Genomic DNA, 20,049 nt, shown 5'->3' with positions numbered 1-20,049 from the left:
AAAATTGATTATTACTTTTTTGAAAAATAAATCAATTCTGTATTTGAGTACAAAAATTTTGGATGGAAGCCGAAGCCAATCTTACTCTGATCTTATCAATGTCCTCATCCGACGTTTTATTTCTTTCTTTCTTTTTGTATAACTTAAAAAATTTCATAATCTAATTATATCCTAAGGTTTTATAAGCTATTGCATGTAAAACATTATTTATTTTTAATCTTTTATGTATTTTTTACTAGTTTAAGTAGCATTTATAAAATAAAATACCATATAATTAAATAAAATAACATTTAACAATTTTAAGTACATGTAACTAAAAAATATATAAATATAAAAAATTAAATTAAATTACTACTAAATAAGGTTTTGATTTTGAAAACCAACTCGCACTGTTTTGTTGGAAACCCTAGAATTGAGTAATTATAATTTGTTTATGAGTCGGGTGCTACTCAATTCTTGCCTGATCACGACTCCACTCGTTTGCTGATACCCGACTCAGTGGAAATGTACGGAGCCGATAAGAATTCCGACGATGCGGAGCAAACAGCTTTCAGGCGAGCAGAGAAAAAGTACAAGCTATACTACGGCCAGGACTCTAAAAAGTAAATCAACCTGTAATAAAAATTGCTTGATATTCATTTTTTTTTTTTCTTTCGATAAGAAAAATATTTGTCCATTTTAATGGTTTTTTCTTTTTATTGTTTGATTTTTGCAGGAAAAAGCAACCCAAACAGGTGGATTTATCTCAGGTTTTGGACTTCACGTCCATTCTTGATTCTTACAATCAAAATGGCGAGCTTCCTCCACGAATTACAGCTCTTGAATGTGGATTTGGTAGACCGGTTTTCTGCCTGGAAGACCGCCCAGGTACTTATATTTCATCTGTTTCCATAATTTCCCCGCTATGGCGATCGTTGCATTTTGTTATAATTTTATTAGAATTTGTGAGTTTGCTTTTGTCAAATATTTTAGATTAAGGTTGGAAGAAATAAAGAATTTGTGGAGTAGTTTAATCAGGAGAGGCTGAAAATTCTATCTACAATGATAAAAATTGAGCTCGAGGAGAGTTGAAAAAATGCATTCCAAATTTCATCAGGTTCTGTAGAGTTTGGGATGCATTTTCCATTTAATTGATGAAACTTAGAATACATTATTCTAATTTCATTAAGATTTCTTATTAATTTAATGTTTATTATTTTCTAATAAAATTTTCATCCTACTAAACTAGGTGTAAATTTCCAAATGAATTTTTATAAAACATTAGTTCCTAAGTTTAAGTTATTATTACTCTGGACTGACCATTCAACTAAAGAAGATCTCCATTGACTGTATGCTTCTTTCGTTCTTCCAAATCTTAGACCAACTGTCGCAAACTTTGAAATATTTTTACTTCTTGGGGCAGAGCTTTCTTCACTGACTTGTAATTTGGTTGGAGCGGGATGCTAGAATTTTTTTTGGAATTCGCCTTTCCTGATTATTTGGATAAGTTCAATTTTTACCTTCTGTCTGGGTCAAATTGCTGAATTACAACTCGCATAGTTATTGTAAGGATATCTAATTGTTAATGTTGTGCAAAGATTGGCATGCTATTCTCTATAATGATTAGCTAGATTTTCTCTTGTGTTTCTTCTTCTCTTGTGTTTTTTTTATCTCAAAAAAGTTCTTCTTTGTTCTTAATAACATATCTTCTTTTTCTATTAAAAAAATACTCTACTAGTACTTCCCTTTTTTACATTCATGAATCAGCCTGTGGGTATATATTTCTAATATATAATGTTGTATCTGAGACTGAATTTCATGTTCTCATGCCGTTACCATCATTGCGGCTTTAAACATACAGGCTTTTATTTCATGCCTGGAGCATTGAGCTTGGAGGAACAGTGCCAGTGGATAAGGGAGAGTTTAATGAGCTTTCCACAACCTCCTAACAGAACAAATCACAATGCAATGTATGGGCCTATACATGATCTTTTCAAGGCAGCAATGGAGAAGAAAATACTGGTTGAGGATTTGGGTTTGGCTGCTAGTTTGGATTGTAGATCCAATTCCCGTATTGCTAATGGCAACACCAATAAATGGAAGTTTTATGAGGAACAATTCTTGCAATCAAGAGGAAAAACATGCAAATCAATTTCAGCTTCTGTACTTCTACGAAAGCTTAGATGGAGTACCCTTGGCCTACAATTTGACTGGTCAAAGGTGATCTCTCATCATCCATTTTTTTGGATCTTAATCTGTTTACTTTTTGAATAAATAATTTAAGATTCTGGAGCTGTAACCACCTATTGAAATAGAACAAAACTATTTTGGTATAAGGAATTTGAAAGCTCTGCTGCAGCGCATCATTGGTTGGATTGGGTTATTGTTAAATTTGTAATTTTGAAATGTATGGATAAACTCTGAATCATAATCAATTCTTTTTCCTTTATATTTTGTAGCGGAACTATGATGTATCCCTGCCACACAACAAGATACCAGATGCACTTCATCAGCTGGCCAAAAGAATGGCTTCACCTGCAATGCCTGTGGGGGAAGAATTCCAGCCAGAGGCTGCCATAGTGAACTACTTTGGTTTAGGTACCTAACGGGTATAACCTTTCTGTCAGACAAAGCTTCTCATTCTTTACTATATGGTTTAATTTCTGCTCTGGTTAAAGCAAGAAAAGAAAATTATAGTTAAAGACAAATTTAGCTCTGGTTACACTTAGGACATCTGGGAAGTGGAATTTCTTTTGAATATGTGCAATTCTATTTCAAGAGTGGTCTTGTGTTCTTCTTTTTTCTTGCCCAACCGAGCACATAATACTCGTAACGCCTTACATCAGGCTACACGAAGGAGCACTTTGCCTCAAAGCAGGGGCTTCAACAATAAAGGTCTTGTTGATATCTGAGAAGCTAAGCTGATAAACCTTTTGAGAATTGGTTAGTTGTTTGCATGATTAAGAAAAACTCCTTTCCTTTTCCCTCTTTCTTCATATTCATATTTATATCTAGGCTTTCGAGACCTTATAGATATCTTGATAGACTTTTGAATATTTGTACATAGGTCGCACTCTTTTGGAGCTTTTGGATATATACATTGTTTATATTAAAAAACAAAATCAAACATTCTGTTTCTCCTTTTCAGGGGATACCCTTGGTGGCCACCTGGATGACATGGAAGCAGATTGGACCAAACCTATAGTGAGCCTGAGGTATCTTGCTGCCTATTTCTCTTTGCAAGTCTTTGCCTAGTCCCTTCAATAAAGAGGGTTTGGGTGGGTGCACATATCTTGTTGGTAGTAACTTGTAGTTTTTTCTCCTGTACAGTTTGGGTTGCAAAGCTATTTTCCTTTTAGGAGGAAAATCTAGAGAGGACACACCATTAGCAATGTTTCTCCGGAGTGGAGATGTTGTGCTTATGGCTGGAGATGCAAGAGAATGTTTCCACGGTGAGTGTTTACTTTTCTTGATTTTCTCCGTGTGGACTTATTTGGAAGTGGATAAGCATTTCATATACAAAAACAATCCTCTATGACTAGTTCCATAAAAACTTCTCAAAAGTCATAATAGCTCTGGAAGTGGCGAAGCCACTCTTACATTCAAAAAGTTACTGGCCTTCCAAAGGTGATTTGCCACAAAATTTGTGAGTTGGTGCTGGGTTTGGAGAATTGGGATGAAAGGCCCGTGATGAGTCAATAAAACCAATCAATGATCTTCAAGGCCCTAACAACAATTGCGTGAAGCCCATTTAACGAAAAATGTGTAACTGTAGTGGAAAAGAAAATGGAATCAATGAGCTCTAACTAAGTTCAGGATTTTGATGACCTCCCATTTGAACATCAAATAGATCTTAAGGATCAAGTGAAGAGTAACGGACAATTAAAAGATATAGAATTTAACTTATTGTAGAAGAGCTTTGGTGTAGGACAAGTGATAAGAAAGTAGAGAAGAAAAATTGAAGAAGTTCCCATAGGAAAAGGGGATCGGGTAGAAGAAATGGCAGAAGGAAAAGTGAAAAGTAGGCTAGAACTTTAGATTAGAAAGGAAGATCTTAAATCAGATATTAGAAACATGCTTAATCTTTTCTAAGCTAACATATAGGTGCCAAGTACAATCAATTAGGGAAACCACAAGATAATAACAACTGAAATAAAATGTTTCTAAATCCTAATGAAATTAAAAAAATCTGTCTAAAGAACCTTAACAAACTAAAGATGCTACTATAAACAATTATAAGATGACAATATATTATTTTAGTTACTACCAAAAAACTTTTTCCAATTTAATTTGTTTTTCTTCTGAATCCAGTTTAGTTAACAAGTATGAACAAGGAAACATTTTCTACTATGGCGAGGATGATATATGTACAATTAATTCTAGCCACTGTCACACATATGGATATTGACTTACATTTAGTGAATCTGAAAAATTGGATTCCTTTGTGAGAAAGTTGATGAAGAAACCCACATGCAACAATCAATAGAGAGGCCATTGAATCTACAGTTTGCAATTTTAATCAGACTATCTATTCAGCAATCATCCACACTAGCATATTTGCTTCTATAATTACTTATGGAATTCTTATCATTCGATGAGACTATTGTGTTTGATACCAAGATGTCTAAAGACTTTTTCCATGATATTAATTTATGTGGACAATATTCTTGTGCTGGAAATAGCATAGAGTTTGTCCTAACAATCAAAGCTTGGTTAATTTCCAGCTTTGAGATGGAAGACGAGTGAAGCAGCTTGTATACTTGAAGTTAAGATCCATAAAGATGACTGGGAAACTCTTAGCTCTCCTCAAGAATTTTACATTGAAAAGAAAGGAAGAGCATATATTCATGAATTACTGTTATAACGAGGCAAAGCCATGGAATTGTAAAAGTATAAAATTTGAGAGAGAAAATGTGTCTTTGATTTCTCGGAGAAGACAGAATATTTGTTATGCAGTTGAGTTGGTAAGTTAGTATTAATTAAATATAGGACTTGTACACTGCAATGCAGTAAAAAGAATGCTAAAATGTATAAGCAAGACTGCCTATATTGCCTTTGTTATGGTTTTACAAGTCGGGAGATTTGTGAATAACTGGTTACTAAGCACTTAACTGGTTTCACATGAACAATCATCTCTACTACTTCAACAGTGAATAGAGATGGGGCGTTTTGCACTCCTAGGAGCTAGGACAAGTTTATTACTGTCCAAACTGATGGTCATATCTCTTAGAACTTATTTTTTCATAGAAATCTTAATGATTGTGAAGCTGTTGATATGCTCTTTTTGACACAACTTCTTGAATATGTCATTTTTTCTTGAAGACCTGACTGTAGAGTCTGTTTAGGCTCCTTGCGCATTTATTCTTGCAAATCTATCTTTGCCTTTTTAAATAGAATGACACTTCATTTAGGTGTTGGGAAGATGAGAAAGGATAGATTGTTATATTTCAAAAAAAGAGAAAGGATAGATTGTTGCTTGCGGTTGTGGGTGTTGTGGTGGGAGACAATCCATGGATCTTTAGGAATCATTTGTTTCTCTATTTGTTTCGTTAAGATAGATCAACATTTTTTTTGTTTGTTTGAGCTAAGACGCACATCCTCTATAAGATATTTCTGTCTAGTTTTGTTTCAAAAGAATATATTTCTGCCACGCTTGCATAGAGATTGGCTTGTTGATCCATATTGAGTTCTTTTTCCTAGGTTTTTCTCCTTTTGTTCTTCTTTGCCTTTTTCCAGGAGGACATCTGGTCCTCCTTTATAGTGCCTTTCTATTCATCTCTAGTAATATATATTTTTTTCTATATAAATGGGATAATTATGATCAATATATCCTAAGTGTCACCGTGGTTGAGTACCAAGAAGATGCCGTGTTTTGAAAAAGGTCTTATATCATAGCCTCTCAATCTTGTATGTTTGAGATTAGCTAGATTTAGGGCATGGTAGGAGATGCAACTGAAAGAAAGATCCATAGGGTGGTAACATTTACATATACGTTCAACGAGTACCTTACTGTAGCATGAATTTCTTACTACAAGCGCTTAAAACATGATCGATAAGGAAATTAATATTTTTACGAGAGCTCTCTCATTCTTATTGTAAGTCCCTTAAAGACATTTTATGCCTTACCACATGTTTAACTCTGGGCTATTTTTTGATTAGTTGGACAATAGATGTGATACAGTCCCTAATTTAGGATCTGATTACGAAATCTGAAATTGAAAACTCAGAAATAGGATTGCAGAATATGATTAATACAATTTCCTTTCCGCCCAATGTTTATTAAATGATCTAGGCTCATTAAGAGAGAGGCAACAATCTTCTTGAGTAAGAATCTGCTTGAAAACTTTTCCTGAATTTTCTACCTCCATTTTTAATATCAGCATTCCGATCTTTATACAAGAGAATACAACTGCTCCTGAGGAATAGTAAATTCTATTGTTGGAAGTAACTGGATTCCCATATCTACTGAAACTTTGGAAATCATTATCCTAACTTAATCTTAGTATTTTATTACATAAACTGAAAAACACAATTGCATATCTAAATAAAACTTAAACAGTTCCCTTCTCTTTGCATATCTAAATAAAACTTAAACAATTCCCTTCTCTTTCTCTTTTGTCATTGTTTTTTTTTTCTCAGCCATGTACTATTATGTTGTTTGCTCATTGCATAATACTACCTTAGTATGTTCCCTGTAGATGACTGATTCACTGCAGGGACATTTTTAGGAGAGCAATTGATCCAAAATGGATAAATATGAATGTAGGAGAAAGACTTTTGATCATATTTTGCCACAGAGCATGGGAGGCTTTTGGCTGGACAATTGTGATGTGACATCTATGTATGTTCATATGGATATAATATGTACAAATGGTTTTTCTTCAAATCATTTTATATATGAATAGATTATTAAGTCGAGGCACAACAGGCTATTTTGCTTTAGATGGTAGGTGGCTAGAAACATAAATCTACTTTGTTGTCGATGATCGCATGTTCCACAATCTGCATTTTGCAGTACGAATTTTGCTCTAAGTGAAAATTCTCTTTATGCAATTTCTTGGGTGTTACTCAACTATGGTGTCTGAGTGAGAGATTTAAGTTGGAATTATGTATGCAGAACCAACTTAAGAGACTGAAAGTTTTAGTTTTTTATGGGATGAAGATCAACCAAACTCCTCTAAACTCTGAAGTAAGAGTTTGAATATGTAATGATTGGGGGGAAGTCGACGTATCATGTTCAAGTTGCAAGCATAAGTTGGAACGAAGCTTGGAGTGCCGATGATAGATCGACCAACTGATAGACTTCATTCTTTTTGGGGGGTATCGGTCAATCACACACTTTATCTATAAGATAGAGTTTAGCCTCTTTACTAAGAGTTTCCATCAATTTAATTGGGCTGCCTTGCATGAAACTTAAGCATCATAAAACATACAGTAAAGTTTGCATAGAAGATGTCATATGAGTGTGCTTTTCAGTTTGTTGATCGCACACCACCCTAGAGCTCTTCTGCAAGATGAACCAGCAAAAAATTATCCTGAAGGAATTAAATTGAAGCTAGGAAAAGGCGTTTATGATTCAACTCGAAACTTGAAACTACTTATACCCGTGTTGATTGTCCAATAAAATAACAAATCTGCATCCATAAAAGAAAGCATGCATCGAGACAATGGCATCTTATCTTCTCATACCTAGAATATGCCAGAAGTATTAAATTAGCAGTTCACAAGTGCTGGAGTGTTTTTGTGAGCTGAGACCTATTTTGACATCAAAGATGCCCTGCGTTGTTTTCTGTTTTCCATTTTCCGTTATTGAGCTGCATGGCATTCTGCTAAGGCATCTTACATTGAATGGATAATTATGCAGGTGTGCCTCGAATCTTCACCGACAAAGAAAATGCAGACATGGCATCACTTGAACAGCAATTCTCACATGAAAACGATGTCTTTTTCTTGGAATATATCAGAAAATCAAGAATCAACATCAATATCAGACAAGTATTTTAAGGTGCATTATTAGATCTTTATCCAATGTATTCCAGAGATTTGATTGATGTTGGAGTCAGAAAATTCTCTTCTAGGAGACTTCCACAATCCTTGGAGGTAAAAAGGAATAGAGAGAGAAGTCGAAGCAGAGGCTGCAATTTGAGGAGACAGAAATTTTTGAAAGGAAATGGGAGTTGGATATATCATCTGAATTATACTGACGATGAATTCTGTTAGATTTTAATTTTATAAAAACTCTAAATTCGAATCATCAATTTTATTGTTTGTTAACGTCATGTTCCTAAGCTGCATGTTCTTGCCTAAACCTTAAAAGAAATTTAAAATTAAAAATAAATAAACAACAAAGTTTCTGCTACATGTAATTGTAGTCTTTATTCTCTACTACATATTATTAATATTGTCTATATTTACTTACATATAATATATTAATTATTTTTGCCAACTTTAATAAAATCAACAAACCATGGGCAAATAGAAAATATGTTTGATAATTTTTTTCTCAATAAAAAAAAATAAAAGCGAAATTGTAATTTAAGAATTGATTTGCCGGTCAAATTTGATCCAAGGCTGCGAAACGACGCTTTATTTGGCGGTATCCAACATGTGGCGGCTTCTTTTTTATGTTACGGAGGTGGAAAGGATGGCGCTCGGCGGTAGATTGAAATTTAGTGAAAAAATAAACACTCATTAATGTGGAGAGTGGGATTTGAACCCACGCCCTTTCGGACCAGAACCTTAATCTGGCGCCTTAGACCAACTCGGCCATCTCCACTCTGCTGGCGCTTAGAGGAACGTTATATTTAATTTACTAATAAAATATTATTTTTTTAAACGTTACTATCTTATATTTACCTTCTTTGTGTAACTTTGATTTGTTTAATCTTAAACTTATTTATCTTTGTATTTAGAAGATTGGAGACAGCATATGTTTTAAACCTATCATTTTTTTTGTAAAATAATTTTATTTAATATTTATTAAAGAAAGAAAAAACGAGAATTGCTTATAAAAAAAAAAATCATATTAAGTTGTAAACACTGAAAAGAAGTTTGGAGAAGAGAAGTGAGGCTTGTAAAAGCTTTTGTAGACTTAACTTTATGAAAATAAGAAGACTTTCAATTTTAGCATTAGGGTTTTTATTTATATATTTTATATTAAAATATTTATATATATTTTTATTAATATTCAAACATTACAATGAACTAGTGAACTATAATTCAAATTAGCCAGCTGACTAAATTTTGTATTTTTCAAGTATTTTTTAATTTTATTCAATTATTATAAAGAGCTAACTCAATATATCCAAATAAAAAAAGTAATTCTTAAATCAATTCACTAAGAAAATTTTTGGTTCTAATTACCCATTAAGTGTATGTGACTAATAATCAAGATAATAGTAAATTAGAAGTTTTTTTACAATCTATATTTTTCGAATAAATCTCTATTATAAATTTTATATTAACATAAAATATGATCACATTATCAACCATGTGCTCATAGCTTCAGCAAGCTTTAAATAATCATTTTTCATTAGATTTTATATGAAAAATTTTAGAAAATGTACGACCAATATAAACATAAAATTAGTGCACGAACCTATTAAAGATATGAATTATATAAGAGCTTCTAAAACATTATATTTTATAGTAACATAAAACACGATTATGTTATTAGTCACATGTGACAATTTTAATTGAAAACTTAGTTGGAGAATATTTGAAAGTAAACGATCAAAAAACAGACACAAAATTTGTTTAATTGGATAATAGATCTAAACTATGCCATATAATTAAGTACAATTGAAGTTATTTTGATCCATAAATTAATTTTATTTAGCATCTAAAACTAAATCAAAATTCATTTGAACACTCTAAATATTTCATCTCAAATCCAAATTAATTAATTAATTAATTACTTAAACTAGTTAATTTGAATTTGAATTTAACTTACATCTTGATTGATCTATTTAACTAAATTTAGTATCTTAAATTTAACTAGTCTCGTTAATTAAGCTTCAAAATATATTTAGACACGATATCTTTAAATTGTTAAAAAATATATATAAAATATGTTTTACTTATTTAGTTACTAGTGAATCATATATTTAATTAATAATATAGTTAATTAAATTTCATTTATATACCATAATTGATGTTTAATAATATTTTATGACTCTTAGAGCACATCAAAATAATATTTTAAGACAAAGACTTTTAGGTGGGCTTGAAGGCATTCAAGTTAGCTCGAGACATGAGGGATCAAAAGACACACGAGTATTGAGGTTGACTCACTTCTCCTTACCAACCACCTTTTACCAAATCGACATTTCGATACACCATAATGACACAATCATGACTAACGTTAGATATACTATCAAATTCTCCTTCATTATTGTTGAAACCAAGAGAGAGTAAAATAAGAATAAGTTAAGTTCATAGGATAAAATATATATATAATATAATAACATAAATTTTCTAACCCGAAATTTTCAGTCAAACTAATCATATTTAAATAGTCAAATTATGGTATAAAGATAATTATAAATCCTTACAAATTATGTTCAATATTTATAGATTTCTTATAAATAATGGGTAAAATTCTCATAAACTAATGGATAAAACTTTTAAACAAAATAACTAGTAGACCTATTAAAAAATATTAAAAACATGTAAATTTATTCAATAATTATATATGAATATAATATATATATATATATATATATTATTTTAATAGAAGGAAATGGAGAATTGAATGGTCCCTAGTTGAGGTAGAAGCCTTATACACTTCCAAAGTGAGGAATGATGAATTTATAGCCGTTGATGAATGATGATTAACTGTCGCGCGAATCACACCCCCAAAAAAAAAAAAAAAAAAAAAAAAAAAAAATCTTCCAGTAGAAGCCAGAGAAATCTCAGTCCAATTGTGTGAAGGCCCAAGTCTTCTTCCAAAGTAGAGGAGGAGAACGACTGCAAATTATTATTATATTAAATTAAATTAAATAACTCTTTCCAAAGCCACCAAGCCCGAAACGTCAACGTGTACAATTCTCCAACCACTTTTATTTTCTTACAAAACCCCCAAATCAAATACTAAAAAACTAACCCACCAAAAATTTATAAAAAAAATAAAATATAAAAAAAATCTCTCCTTTTTTTTCCACTACTTTTAATTTCTCATCTTCTCCAATCTAATCCTTCTCTTCTCCGATCCTACCGAACCACCACGCCATGGGTCCGATCGTCTTGACTCAATTAGCCACCGGTCTCAGCGTCTTGGCCGGCGCCGTCCTCGTCAAATCGGTCATGGATCAGAAACCCATGGCTGGTCCGTTTACTAGATGCGCTACTTGTAACGGAACTGGTCGGGTCGCGTGTCTCTGCTCGCGGTGGTCTGACGGAGACGTTGGGTGTAGAACGTGTGCAGGGTCGGGTCGGATGGCGTGTAGCAGTTGCGGGGGAACAGGTACGGGTCGACCCATGCCGGTTCAATTATCTGTCCGACCACCGAACCGGTCCTCATGACCGGTCGGCTTTTGTTGGTTCTGGTACGCGTATTGTAATTAATAGCTAGCCCAGAGGTGTTCTGTGTTAGTTAGTTGTTGATTGAATTTTAATGGTGTATTATAAGTTGACTCGAGGAGAAAGAGAGAGATGGATTAGTTGGGTTGTAATGGGGGGATTGTTATAGAACAAAGTAATTAAGTTTATAGATTAATTTAATTTCCCTTTGAAAGTATTCAAATGGGTTTGCTCTTTTTGTTCGTTCAATAGTGTTGATTCGTTTAGAATCCAGGAAATTTATTGGCAGGGTTTATTTGAAAATTACTAATGGTGAATATGCAAGGATGAAGTCGAAGGAAATGCGGACTGTGTCTTCCCATCAGACCATGGAAGGCTATTTTGGGTAAAGAGGGAAGAAGAAAAATTAGTGTGATTTTCTATTACTATATGGGTTGGTTCAATCACGAATTAGACTCTACAATTATTCGAGTTTTAAGAAACCACCCACAATATATATAACTAGGGCATGAACAAAAACGTAGGATGAAATGGTTTCAGTTGTCTGACTTGAATTGACTTTTGGTCGGTGGATAAATTGGTAAGATCCATTTTAAGAATTTGTATTTACAAAAGGTTTGTGGGCTCTGTGTTTGATCATAAATATGGCGGAATCAGAGTTTAATTAGTAATGATATTATCAATAACTAGTGATAATATTACGGCTGTTTTCGTAATAAAACACAAACATTTGGTAATGTAATATTAATGATATTTTATCAAAATTAATTTACCAAACACTAAATATTTTTATACAATAACAGACTCTTAACTAAACAATCCTAAGCAAGATTTTGAGCCCTTAACAATGAACACCAAAAAATATGAATTCAGGAATCCAACAAAGGATTCATAAATTGCCAAAATTCCTATTTCAAAAGAAAATAAGTCGGCAAAATTCTCCCCAAAAAAAAAAAAAATCCACGTTGAAGCCATTTGGATAAGGAGTCTTGTCCTTTTTGTCTCTTCTTCTAAAAACTCTCTTTCTAGAACTAGTTTGTTTGGAGTTTGATGCCATCCTTCATCCAAAATCTTCATGGTATAATCTGTCAGAAATAGTCTCTAACATCCCTTCCTTAACCGCTTGTTTCCTTACACTTATCTAACCCCAACATCTCCGCATAATTGTTCCACCTATGTTGATTAGCTATACAATTAAAATACTAGTGTTTCTATTCTTCTCCATCCACCGAGCTCTTGAGGCCTTAGAGAGGGGGATTCGTTTTCTCATTGCCTTTTATTGTGGTAACAAAAGCTTTAAATAAGACGTCCACAAGAGCCAGGGGTGGGGGGAACACACAAATGATGTAACTCATCTACTTTCGCAAATGATACCATGCTATTTTCTGAGCTAGGTGAGCTTCCCATGCTTAACCTCCTATGCCTTTTTATGGGTTTCCAAGTGGTTTCAGGACGGAACTCAATACTAATCTAACCAATTAAATACTGAGAGTTTAGCTAAAGTTTTGGATTGCAAAGTTGTAAAACTGTCGATTAAATATTTGGGGTTACCGTTAGGGGCCAACTATAAAGAGGTGAGGACGTGAGAACCCGTGCTAGCTAGATTCGAAAAAAAAGTTAGCAGATTGGAAGATAACTCTTCTTTCTAAAAGGAAGACTTACGCTCATCAAAAGCACGTTGCAACTTACCAATTTATTATGTCTCTCTTGAATATTTTGGCAAGTGTTGCAAATAAATTGAAAGTCCCAATGTAAACTCTTTTGGGGTGAGTCAAAGGAAAGAATAAGATATCTGGAAGCCTATAAGGAGATTAAGAAGCCACTAGCCCAAAGAGGGCCAGGATAGATCTCTAGTGGAGATGAATATGGTCCTATAGGACAAATAGCTCTAAAGATTTATGAAAGAAGGCGGCATGTTATGGATAAGAGCGATAGAAGTGAATTATCAGACAGTTGCAACAGACCCAATAGTCACTTTAGCTTATCATCATAGCTTTGTACTAACCGGGAGTCGAACCCTGGGCACGTAACATGAATGAAGCTCGTGTTGGGGGGTTCTTGGATTTCGATTGATGGTTAAAATGAACGAAGCTCTTCAAGGTAAGTGGCTATGGAGATACTGGAAGGAAGAAAACAGAATGTGGAAAAAAGTTATTGAAGCCAGGCGGGGCAGCCTTAAACAGGACAACAGCAATTTCAGACAGTCCATTCCCCACGGTAGGGGTCTGTGGAAGAAGGTCTTGACTCAATGGCCACGGTTTGGGAGTTGTACCAGATGGAAACTTGGGAGAGGCAACAAAATAAATTTCTGGCACGATGACTGGACGGGTGAAGGTTGTTTTAAGAGCTGTTTTTCAAGAATTTATGACTTAGCGCAGTCTAGAAACATGCTGGTAGAGAACACTTATCAGGTGAAAATAACTTCATTGAGTGGTCTATCAATGTGAATAGAAATCTAAATGATCCGGAGATATTTGAATACAATACCATGTTGAAGATTCTGGCATCCCAACAAGTCAGCAACCAGCCTGATCAGATCTGTTGGTGTCTAGAAAAGAATGAAATTTTCTCTGTCCGCTCATACTATCAGTTTCTGTTTAATAAGGGTACTGGGGGTTTCAATAATTTCCACTTGAAGCAAATCTGGAAAACAAAGGTACCCCTGAGTGTTGCTTTTTTCGCTTGGGAGGCTTGCTAAGGAATCTCACTCTGGATAAATTAAGGCTGAGGGGTCTGGTTATAGTGAATGAATGTCATCTCTGCCTACAGGCTGAGGAATCTTGCAACCATCTCCTTTTATGGTGTCCTACTGCATATTATCTTTGGAGTATGGTTTATAAATTATCAAGAATCAATTGGTTTATGGCGGATTCGGGTTCGGTTATTGCTGGGAAGTGTGGGCTTGAGAAGGTCTATGTATAAACGAAGAATAGCTAAACTTAATTCCATTGACCGTCTTTTGGGTTCTGTGGAAAGAAAGAAATGAAAGAGCATTTAAGGGGAAAGAATGTGGATTAACTGGATTAAAGGATAAGTGGATACATTATTTTGAGTGTGGAAGCATATCAGGGGGTGGAGAAAATAGGTGAATCTTATCATGTTTACCATCTTTTGGGTAATTTAGAACTAGAGAAACAAAAGAGCTTTCGATAGGGTAAATGATTTGAAGAATTTTGATAGGATTAGGAATTGATGGTTCCAGACTTTCGACTTTTTGATTTTGGGTTATCTTCCCTATTCTATAGAGGGGTTTTGGGAACCTAATGATATTTTATTATACAAGTAAATTCTTTGTAAATGGGCTGACATCTCCTTAGTGTCTCTTAATATACTGTTACATTTTTTATTTTCAATTCTTTGTATACGGACTGACATCTCCTTAGTGTCTCTTAATATACTATTATATTTTTAGTTTTAAAAAAAAATGTTTTCCCCGTTGTTGTCCGTTCACAATCTGAATTCAAATAGTAGTTTCTTTTTTCTACTTTTTTAAGCAAAACCATCACTAACGCCTGTTACGAGATTAGACTGAACTAACTAGGTTGTGACTTTTGAAATTAACAAACTCAGTTCTAACTATATACAAACATCGAAAACCTTCACGTAGTTTACCTTAAAACAGCTAAGCAACTATTAGCTGGGCAGTGCTGGAGATATTAGGACGTCACAATTCCCGAGGAAGTTGATTCAGGAACAGAGAACTGATCACCTTATAAGCTATAGCAGCAAATCAAGAGACAGAGAATTTAAGATATTGGCGCCATGATGCTCTCAAGATGCGGCTAAGTATTTCTCATGCTTAATGAATATTCATGTTCATGTATTATTTATACAAGAAAATTGCAATGAAAGTTAATCCAAAAGATACATCCATAGCAACTAAATCTCACCAATAATTATTCAAGCCCAGAAATCAGTCTAACAATGTTTGGGCACTACAAACAAAAGGAAGCATCAAACATTGTGAAAACTTAAATTTAACCTCAATATCCCCAAGAAATGGCATTAATCATCCGGCGGATTGTTTCGAGATGTCTGCATTAATAAACAATAAATTTCATTGGGATCAATACTCTTTCTTTTCGTTTTAACATAATGCCTAAACAGACTTTATCAATGGGTTGAACCATTTCCAGTCTTATGAATGATGTTGATTAGGAAGAAACCTCTATAATGACTTGGTACTCCACCAAACAACACCGATTTGCATGATTTATACTGTCAGATTTACTAAAATAAAAATCAAACTATTCAATTTCTAAACATATGAAATGACCTTGACATGTTCTAAGCAAGTCTAACGAAAGAAATCCATAAACTAAACCATCCTATATATATATAACCAGATAAAAGAAAAGTAAAGCAAAGCAAACCTCAGGTTTATTTCGAGGAAGGATCATATGTTTGCTGAAGAAGATCATCGTAGGGGTCCCTGCGGCCAGGCACCTGGCTAATCTGAGGATCCCAGCGCAACTGTGCATTATGGCGCTCAAAGGTCCAGAAACCATAAGGACGTAGAGGATAGCTCCACATCTCCTTGGTTTTCTTACATCTTTCCGCTACTCCATAAACGTGCTCTCTAAATTTACGATCCCTCTCCTTTGGATCCTCCATCAACCTCAAGATCAAATTCTCCGCAAACTCCATTATGAATCCCATTTTGTTTTATATGCCTAAACAATCCAACAATCCATTCCCTAATTAACAAATAAACTTCATACGTTCGACATTACAGACAAATTTCAATCATAATTAACAAATCCACTATCTCTCTCAACAGAATCTTAGCATAGAAAAGCTTATTTCTCTCTTAACAAGTTCAAACTAAAAAAAAACTCTCAGTTCCATAAAACATCGGATTCTTTGAACACAAAACTCTCCTACATACTGATAAAATAGCCAGAAGAATATAAACCCTAAAATTTACGAACAGTACAAAAAGAAACACATTATAAGCACAAAATTGAGCAGAAATCGGGTTAATAAACAAGAAGAAACTGAGAAACATGGAAATCATCCGCATGCCGTACCTGGCCTAAAATCGGAAGACGCGAAATCCGAGCAGTTTTACGGGAGAAGTGCAGAGCGACCTGCAAGAAATATAAGGGTGAAGTTGGGGGCCTAACACTAGAAGAAGCCCAGAAGAGTTTAAAAAGAGCCTGCACCTCTGGGCTAGACGAGTCCAATTAATACAAATACATTAATATAATAATATATATTTTCTTTTTTACTAAATAATTAATGATCTATTTAGTAAATATTTGAAGTGATAAAAATAATTATAACTGGAAATTAATATAAAATGTAGCATCATACTACCCGGTTTTGTTATTAATTATAATAATTATTTAAATAATCAAAGTAGTGGGAGACTTTTTTTAATTTTTTTAATTTTTATATGTTTAATAAAATGAATGAAAAGTGGTACAATTTGAGAGAGCATGGGTGGATAGAAAAGGACCCGCACGGGAAATCTGAGAGCACATTCTGCTCCAATGCATTTAAATGGGCTGGGCTCCAAATTTTCAAAATTTCAACCCCTACCTCTATAATATATATATATGTATTTTAAAGAAAATTTCAAAAGTAACTCATAATAATGACCTGACCCAAAAAGAAAAAAAAAAATAAAAATAAAAATAATAATAATAATTAAGGCAATAAAAAGAGAGTGAATGAGTGTGGCCATCCCCAAGTATGAAATTCTTTTCTTTTCTTTTCTTTTCTTTCTTTCATCAAAAGCTTCATTTTATTAACCCCCCACACAACAATCATCATTATTATTATTTGTGCGGGGAGGTTCTCTTTTGACCACACCACCAAAATTTGAAGTTGTAGAGAAAGAAAAGAAATAAGTGTGCGGAGTCGCGATTCAACTGCCTGCCCTACTAATTGCCGGGGGTTGTCCCATTTCTAGTTTTCCCTAATTTCACGTACTAATTCTTACTTACTTACAAGATTATAATTCATCACGTACTAATTTTAATTTTAATTTACCCCAATTCAAATTGACAAAAGTTGCTCTTATAATACAAAATTAAATAAAAAGGGAGATTTAAAAAAAAAAAAAAAAAATTCAACAGCAACGACCACATAATAAGAAGAAGAAGAAGAATCTTATCTTAAATAAATTCCCCCAAAACTGGCCTATTTTTCTTTTCTCAAATTTTTCTCTCCTCCAGGCCTTAAAACCATTATGTGCCGTTACCGTTGCCGTTGCCGTCAAAATCACTCTTTAACTCTCGCCCATCCCCATAAACAACTCCTCACCGTTAACATCACCGTTCACGGCATGGTTGCCGTTACCCTCACCACCTTCCCCTTCTTCGTTCCCCCATCGCTCTACAGGTGCGCACTCCGCTTTATGCCGGACTTTCCAATCAAGCGCCTGACAAGCGCGTGAACAATAGTTCACCGCTCCGCACACCGAACACCGCCGGAACTCGTGTTTCCTCGTCTCCGGCCTCCCACACCCCACGTGCGAGCACAATCTCAGCCCCGGTCCAGGAATCCCGCCGCGTGAGCCGAACCACTCCGCCAGGAACCGGCTCGCCGGGTGTGCCTCTTGAGCCGGTACATTGCAACCGAAGTCGCTAAGCAGCGGACATCCAAGCCCCGCCGCGACACGCTGGCTCGGCTGCGGGCTCCATGTTAGCCAGGAGCGCGCCGAGATCCCCGACGCGGCAGCCGAAGAGAGAACAGCGGCTAGCTCGCGAGCGTTGGCTTGTACGAGAAACCGTCGTCCTTCTGAGATGTTTTGTGGAACTCCGTAGCCGTCTTGAAGACAGTGGCCGAGCTCCCGGAGCGCGTCGATGTGGCCAAGGAAAGCGGCTCGCGCGCAGAGAGCGACGCCGGCTCGTAAGTCCTTATCGTTCTTGGAGCCGCCGCTGCCGTTGAACTGTATCACAGCGAGTGAATACAGAGCCGGGGCATGGGAACTAATCGCGGCTTTTGCCATGAGAGAAGCTCCACTGCCGCGGTTTTGCAGACAGTAGAACCGAATCTGCATAAGATGATAACAAAAAAACCAAAATAACCATCAGGCACTTGTATCTGAAATTGTTAAACAGTCAACAATGGCTTGAGCATAACTAACCATGCCGAGAGTGTAACAAGCTTCGACATTCCCGGCATCGGCGCAGAGTTTCAAGAAGCGGTGAGCGGATTCTGACCAATTCTTGGCTTTCATGGCAAAAGCTCTCGGCGATGCTCTGGATAATACCAGAGAACTGAGAGCCAGACCGTTTAATCTCTTGCATCTGTTTTTAAAAATAATAATTAAAAAAAAAAAAAGAAAACGGAATGAGATTCAAGGAGCTATTTTACTAAGAAAAAACATGAAAATGAAATCTTGGGCTTGGAAAATTCTATCACAAATGAGATTTACGCACAATGTTCTCTGAAATTCACCAAGACCCTTTGTTTTACAAGATAATAAAGAAAAAGAATTGAAAAGAAATAAAACATACGTGATCAGAATGTTGACGAAATCAGACGGGCAAAGGGCGGTTGAGCTGAGGTTACTGAGAATAGAAATGACTAGATCATCAGGGAGAGAATCGAACAAATCGCGGTCTCCGACAAACTCCGGCGAGAATCTTTGTCGTTTGCGGAAAGAGAAGTGGTCTCCTCCTCCGGTGACATCTCTCTTCTTCTTAACAGAAGTATTCCCCAGAAAAGTACCCTCCCTAGGGTAACAAAACCCCCTCCTGGTTCTCATTCGAGTCTCCGGTCTGCCTTCCGTGCTTCACTCTAATACGAAGATGATAGATATGGAGGTAAGAATCGAAAAAGCAAAAGAGGTTATAAGAAGGAAGGAAGCAGAGGATAGCAAACAGAAAACACCCAAATCATTCATCTTCTCTCATCTTCTCTCACTCTCTCTCTCTCTCTTTTCCCCTGAACCAGAGTGCTCGTATGTATTGTATTATATTATCTCTGTAACTGTTGTGTGTTGAATTACACATTTACCCTCATTCGGTCAAAGGCCGTTGACCCAGATCCCTCCGTCCGCCGTCGCTTTCTCTTTCTATCTACAAAACGTACTGCGATATCCTTCTCCCTTGTCTCCACGCTTTTAAGCGGTCTCGTTATCAAGATAGAGAGGCAGGGGGGAGAGAGAGAGAAGAGAAAGAAAGGGCATCTCTTTAATTTGTGTTTGTTGGTGAGAGGTAAATTAAAATCTTGGATTTGTTTTAGAAGCGGTTAAATTTGTTGCGAGTAAAAACAACTGAACAAAGACCGTTGTTTTTTTCTTTTTTAACTTTTTTACCGCGAGAGTAAGAGAGGTTGACCGACGCGCGTCAGAGGGGGTAAAGTAGAGAGGGAACTGAGGACACGCGTGGGAATGCGAGTGTGGAAACAGTAGAGTCGATAACAAACTGGGGAAGCGAAATCTGGGCAGTTGTTAACCATACAGAGGTCAAAGGTTGTGAATCAGCACTAAACAAAAGGTTCAGTTACTCTTGCTTTTGTTTTTTACTTGCCTATTTATAATTAATTAATTATTTCCCTTCATTTTTCCTCATCGTTACCTCTCTTGCCTTCTTA

At 35.2% G+C, this 20,049-nt stretch overlaps 4 protein-coding genes and 1 non-coding gene across 6 annotated transcripts; 2 read left to right on the top strand and 3 right to left on the bottom strand.

Moving 5' to 3' along the window:
* Nucleotides 1-336: 336 nt before the first annotated feature.
* On the top strand, nt 337-8,253 carry LOC110815946 (oxidoreductase, 2OG-Fe(II) oxygenase family protein). Of its 2 annotated transcripts, none has more exons than XM_088206718.1 (7): nt 337-602; nt 716-867; nt 1,841-2,199; nt 2,439-2,577; nt 3,128-3,194; nt 3,310-3,431; nt 4,704-5,035. In XM_088206718.1, exons 1-7 carry the CDS (start codon nt 505-507, stop codon nt 4,841-4,843), a joined length of 1,077 nt encoding a protein of 358 aa, XP_088062844.1. In that variant the 5' UTR covers nt 337-504; the 3' UTR covers nt 4,844-5,035. The 2 variants fall into 2 exon arrangements, with proteins under 2 accessions (XP_088062844.1, XP_021899617.1); XM_022043925.2 differs by lacking the exon at nt 4,704-5,035 and adding an exon at nt 7,844-8,253 and having other exon boundaries at nt 349-602.
* Nucleotides 8,254-8,674: 421 nt separating this feature from the next.
* On the bottom strand, nt 8,675-8,755 carry TRNAL-AAG (transfer RNA leucine (anticodon AAG)). The gene has a single exon. It is a non-coding gene; the product is annotated as a tRNA-Leu (tRNA).
* A 2,316-nt stretch (nt 8,756-11,071) lies between these two features.
* On the top strand, nt 11,072-11,716 carry LOC110816020 (chaperone protein dnaJ-like protein). Its single transcript, XM_022044030.2, has one exon. It carries the CDS (start codon nt 11,209-11,211, stop codon nt 11,500-11,502), a length of 294 nt encoding a protein of 97 aa, XP_021899722.1. The 5' UTR covers nt 11,072-11,208; the 3' UTR covers nt 11,503-11,716.
* A 3,549-nt stretch (nt 11,717-15,265) lies between these two features.
* LOC110816024 (NADH-ubiquinone oxidoreductase) lies at nt 15,266-16,686 on the bottom strand. The gene is made up of 3 exons (XM_022044033.2): nt 16,530-16,686; nt 15,873-16,172; nt 15,266-15,534 (listed from the first exon to the last, which is right to left on the bottom strand). The coding sequence occupies exon 2, from the start codon at nt 16,156-16,158 to the stop codon at nt 15,880-15,882; it is 279 nt and encodes a 92-aa protein (XP_021899725.1). The 5' UTR covers nt 16,159-16,172; nt 16,530-16,686; the 3' UTR covers nt 15,266-15,534; nt 15,873-15,879.
* Nucleotides 16,687-17,464: 778 nt separating this feature from the next.
* LOC110816060 (HCP-like superfamily protein with MYND-type zinc finger) lies at nt 17,465-19,661 on the bottom strand. The gene is made up of 3 exons (XM_022044084.2): nt 18,969-19,661; nt 18,596-18,758; nt 17,465-18,502 (listed from the first exon to the last, which is right to left on the bottom strand). Exons 1-3 carry the CDS (start codon nt 19,217-19,219, stop codon nt 17,735-17,737), a joined length of 1,182 nt encoding a protein of 393 aa, XP_021899776.1. The 5' UTR covers nt 19,220-19,661; the 3' UTR covers nt 17,465-17,734.
* Between the last annotated feature and the right edge of the window lie 388 nt (nt 19,662-20,049).

The sequence above is a fragment of the Carica papaya genome, chromosome 6, assembly GCF_054855325.1.
Source record: "Carica papaya isolate Zhongbai chromosome 6, ASM5485532v1, whole genome shotgun sequence".
Classification (NCBI taxonomy): Eukaryota; Viridiplantae; Streptophyta; class Magnoliopsida; order Brassicales; family Caricaceae; genus Carica; species Carica papaya.
Note: the sequence above shows the minus strand (reverse complement) of the source record. Positions and strands in the feature narration are given on the sequence as shown.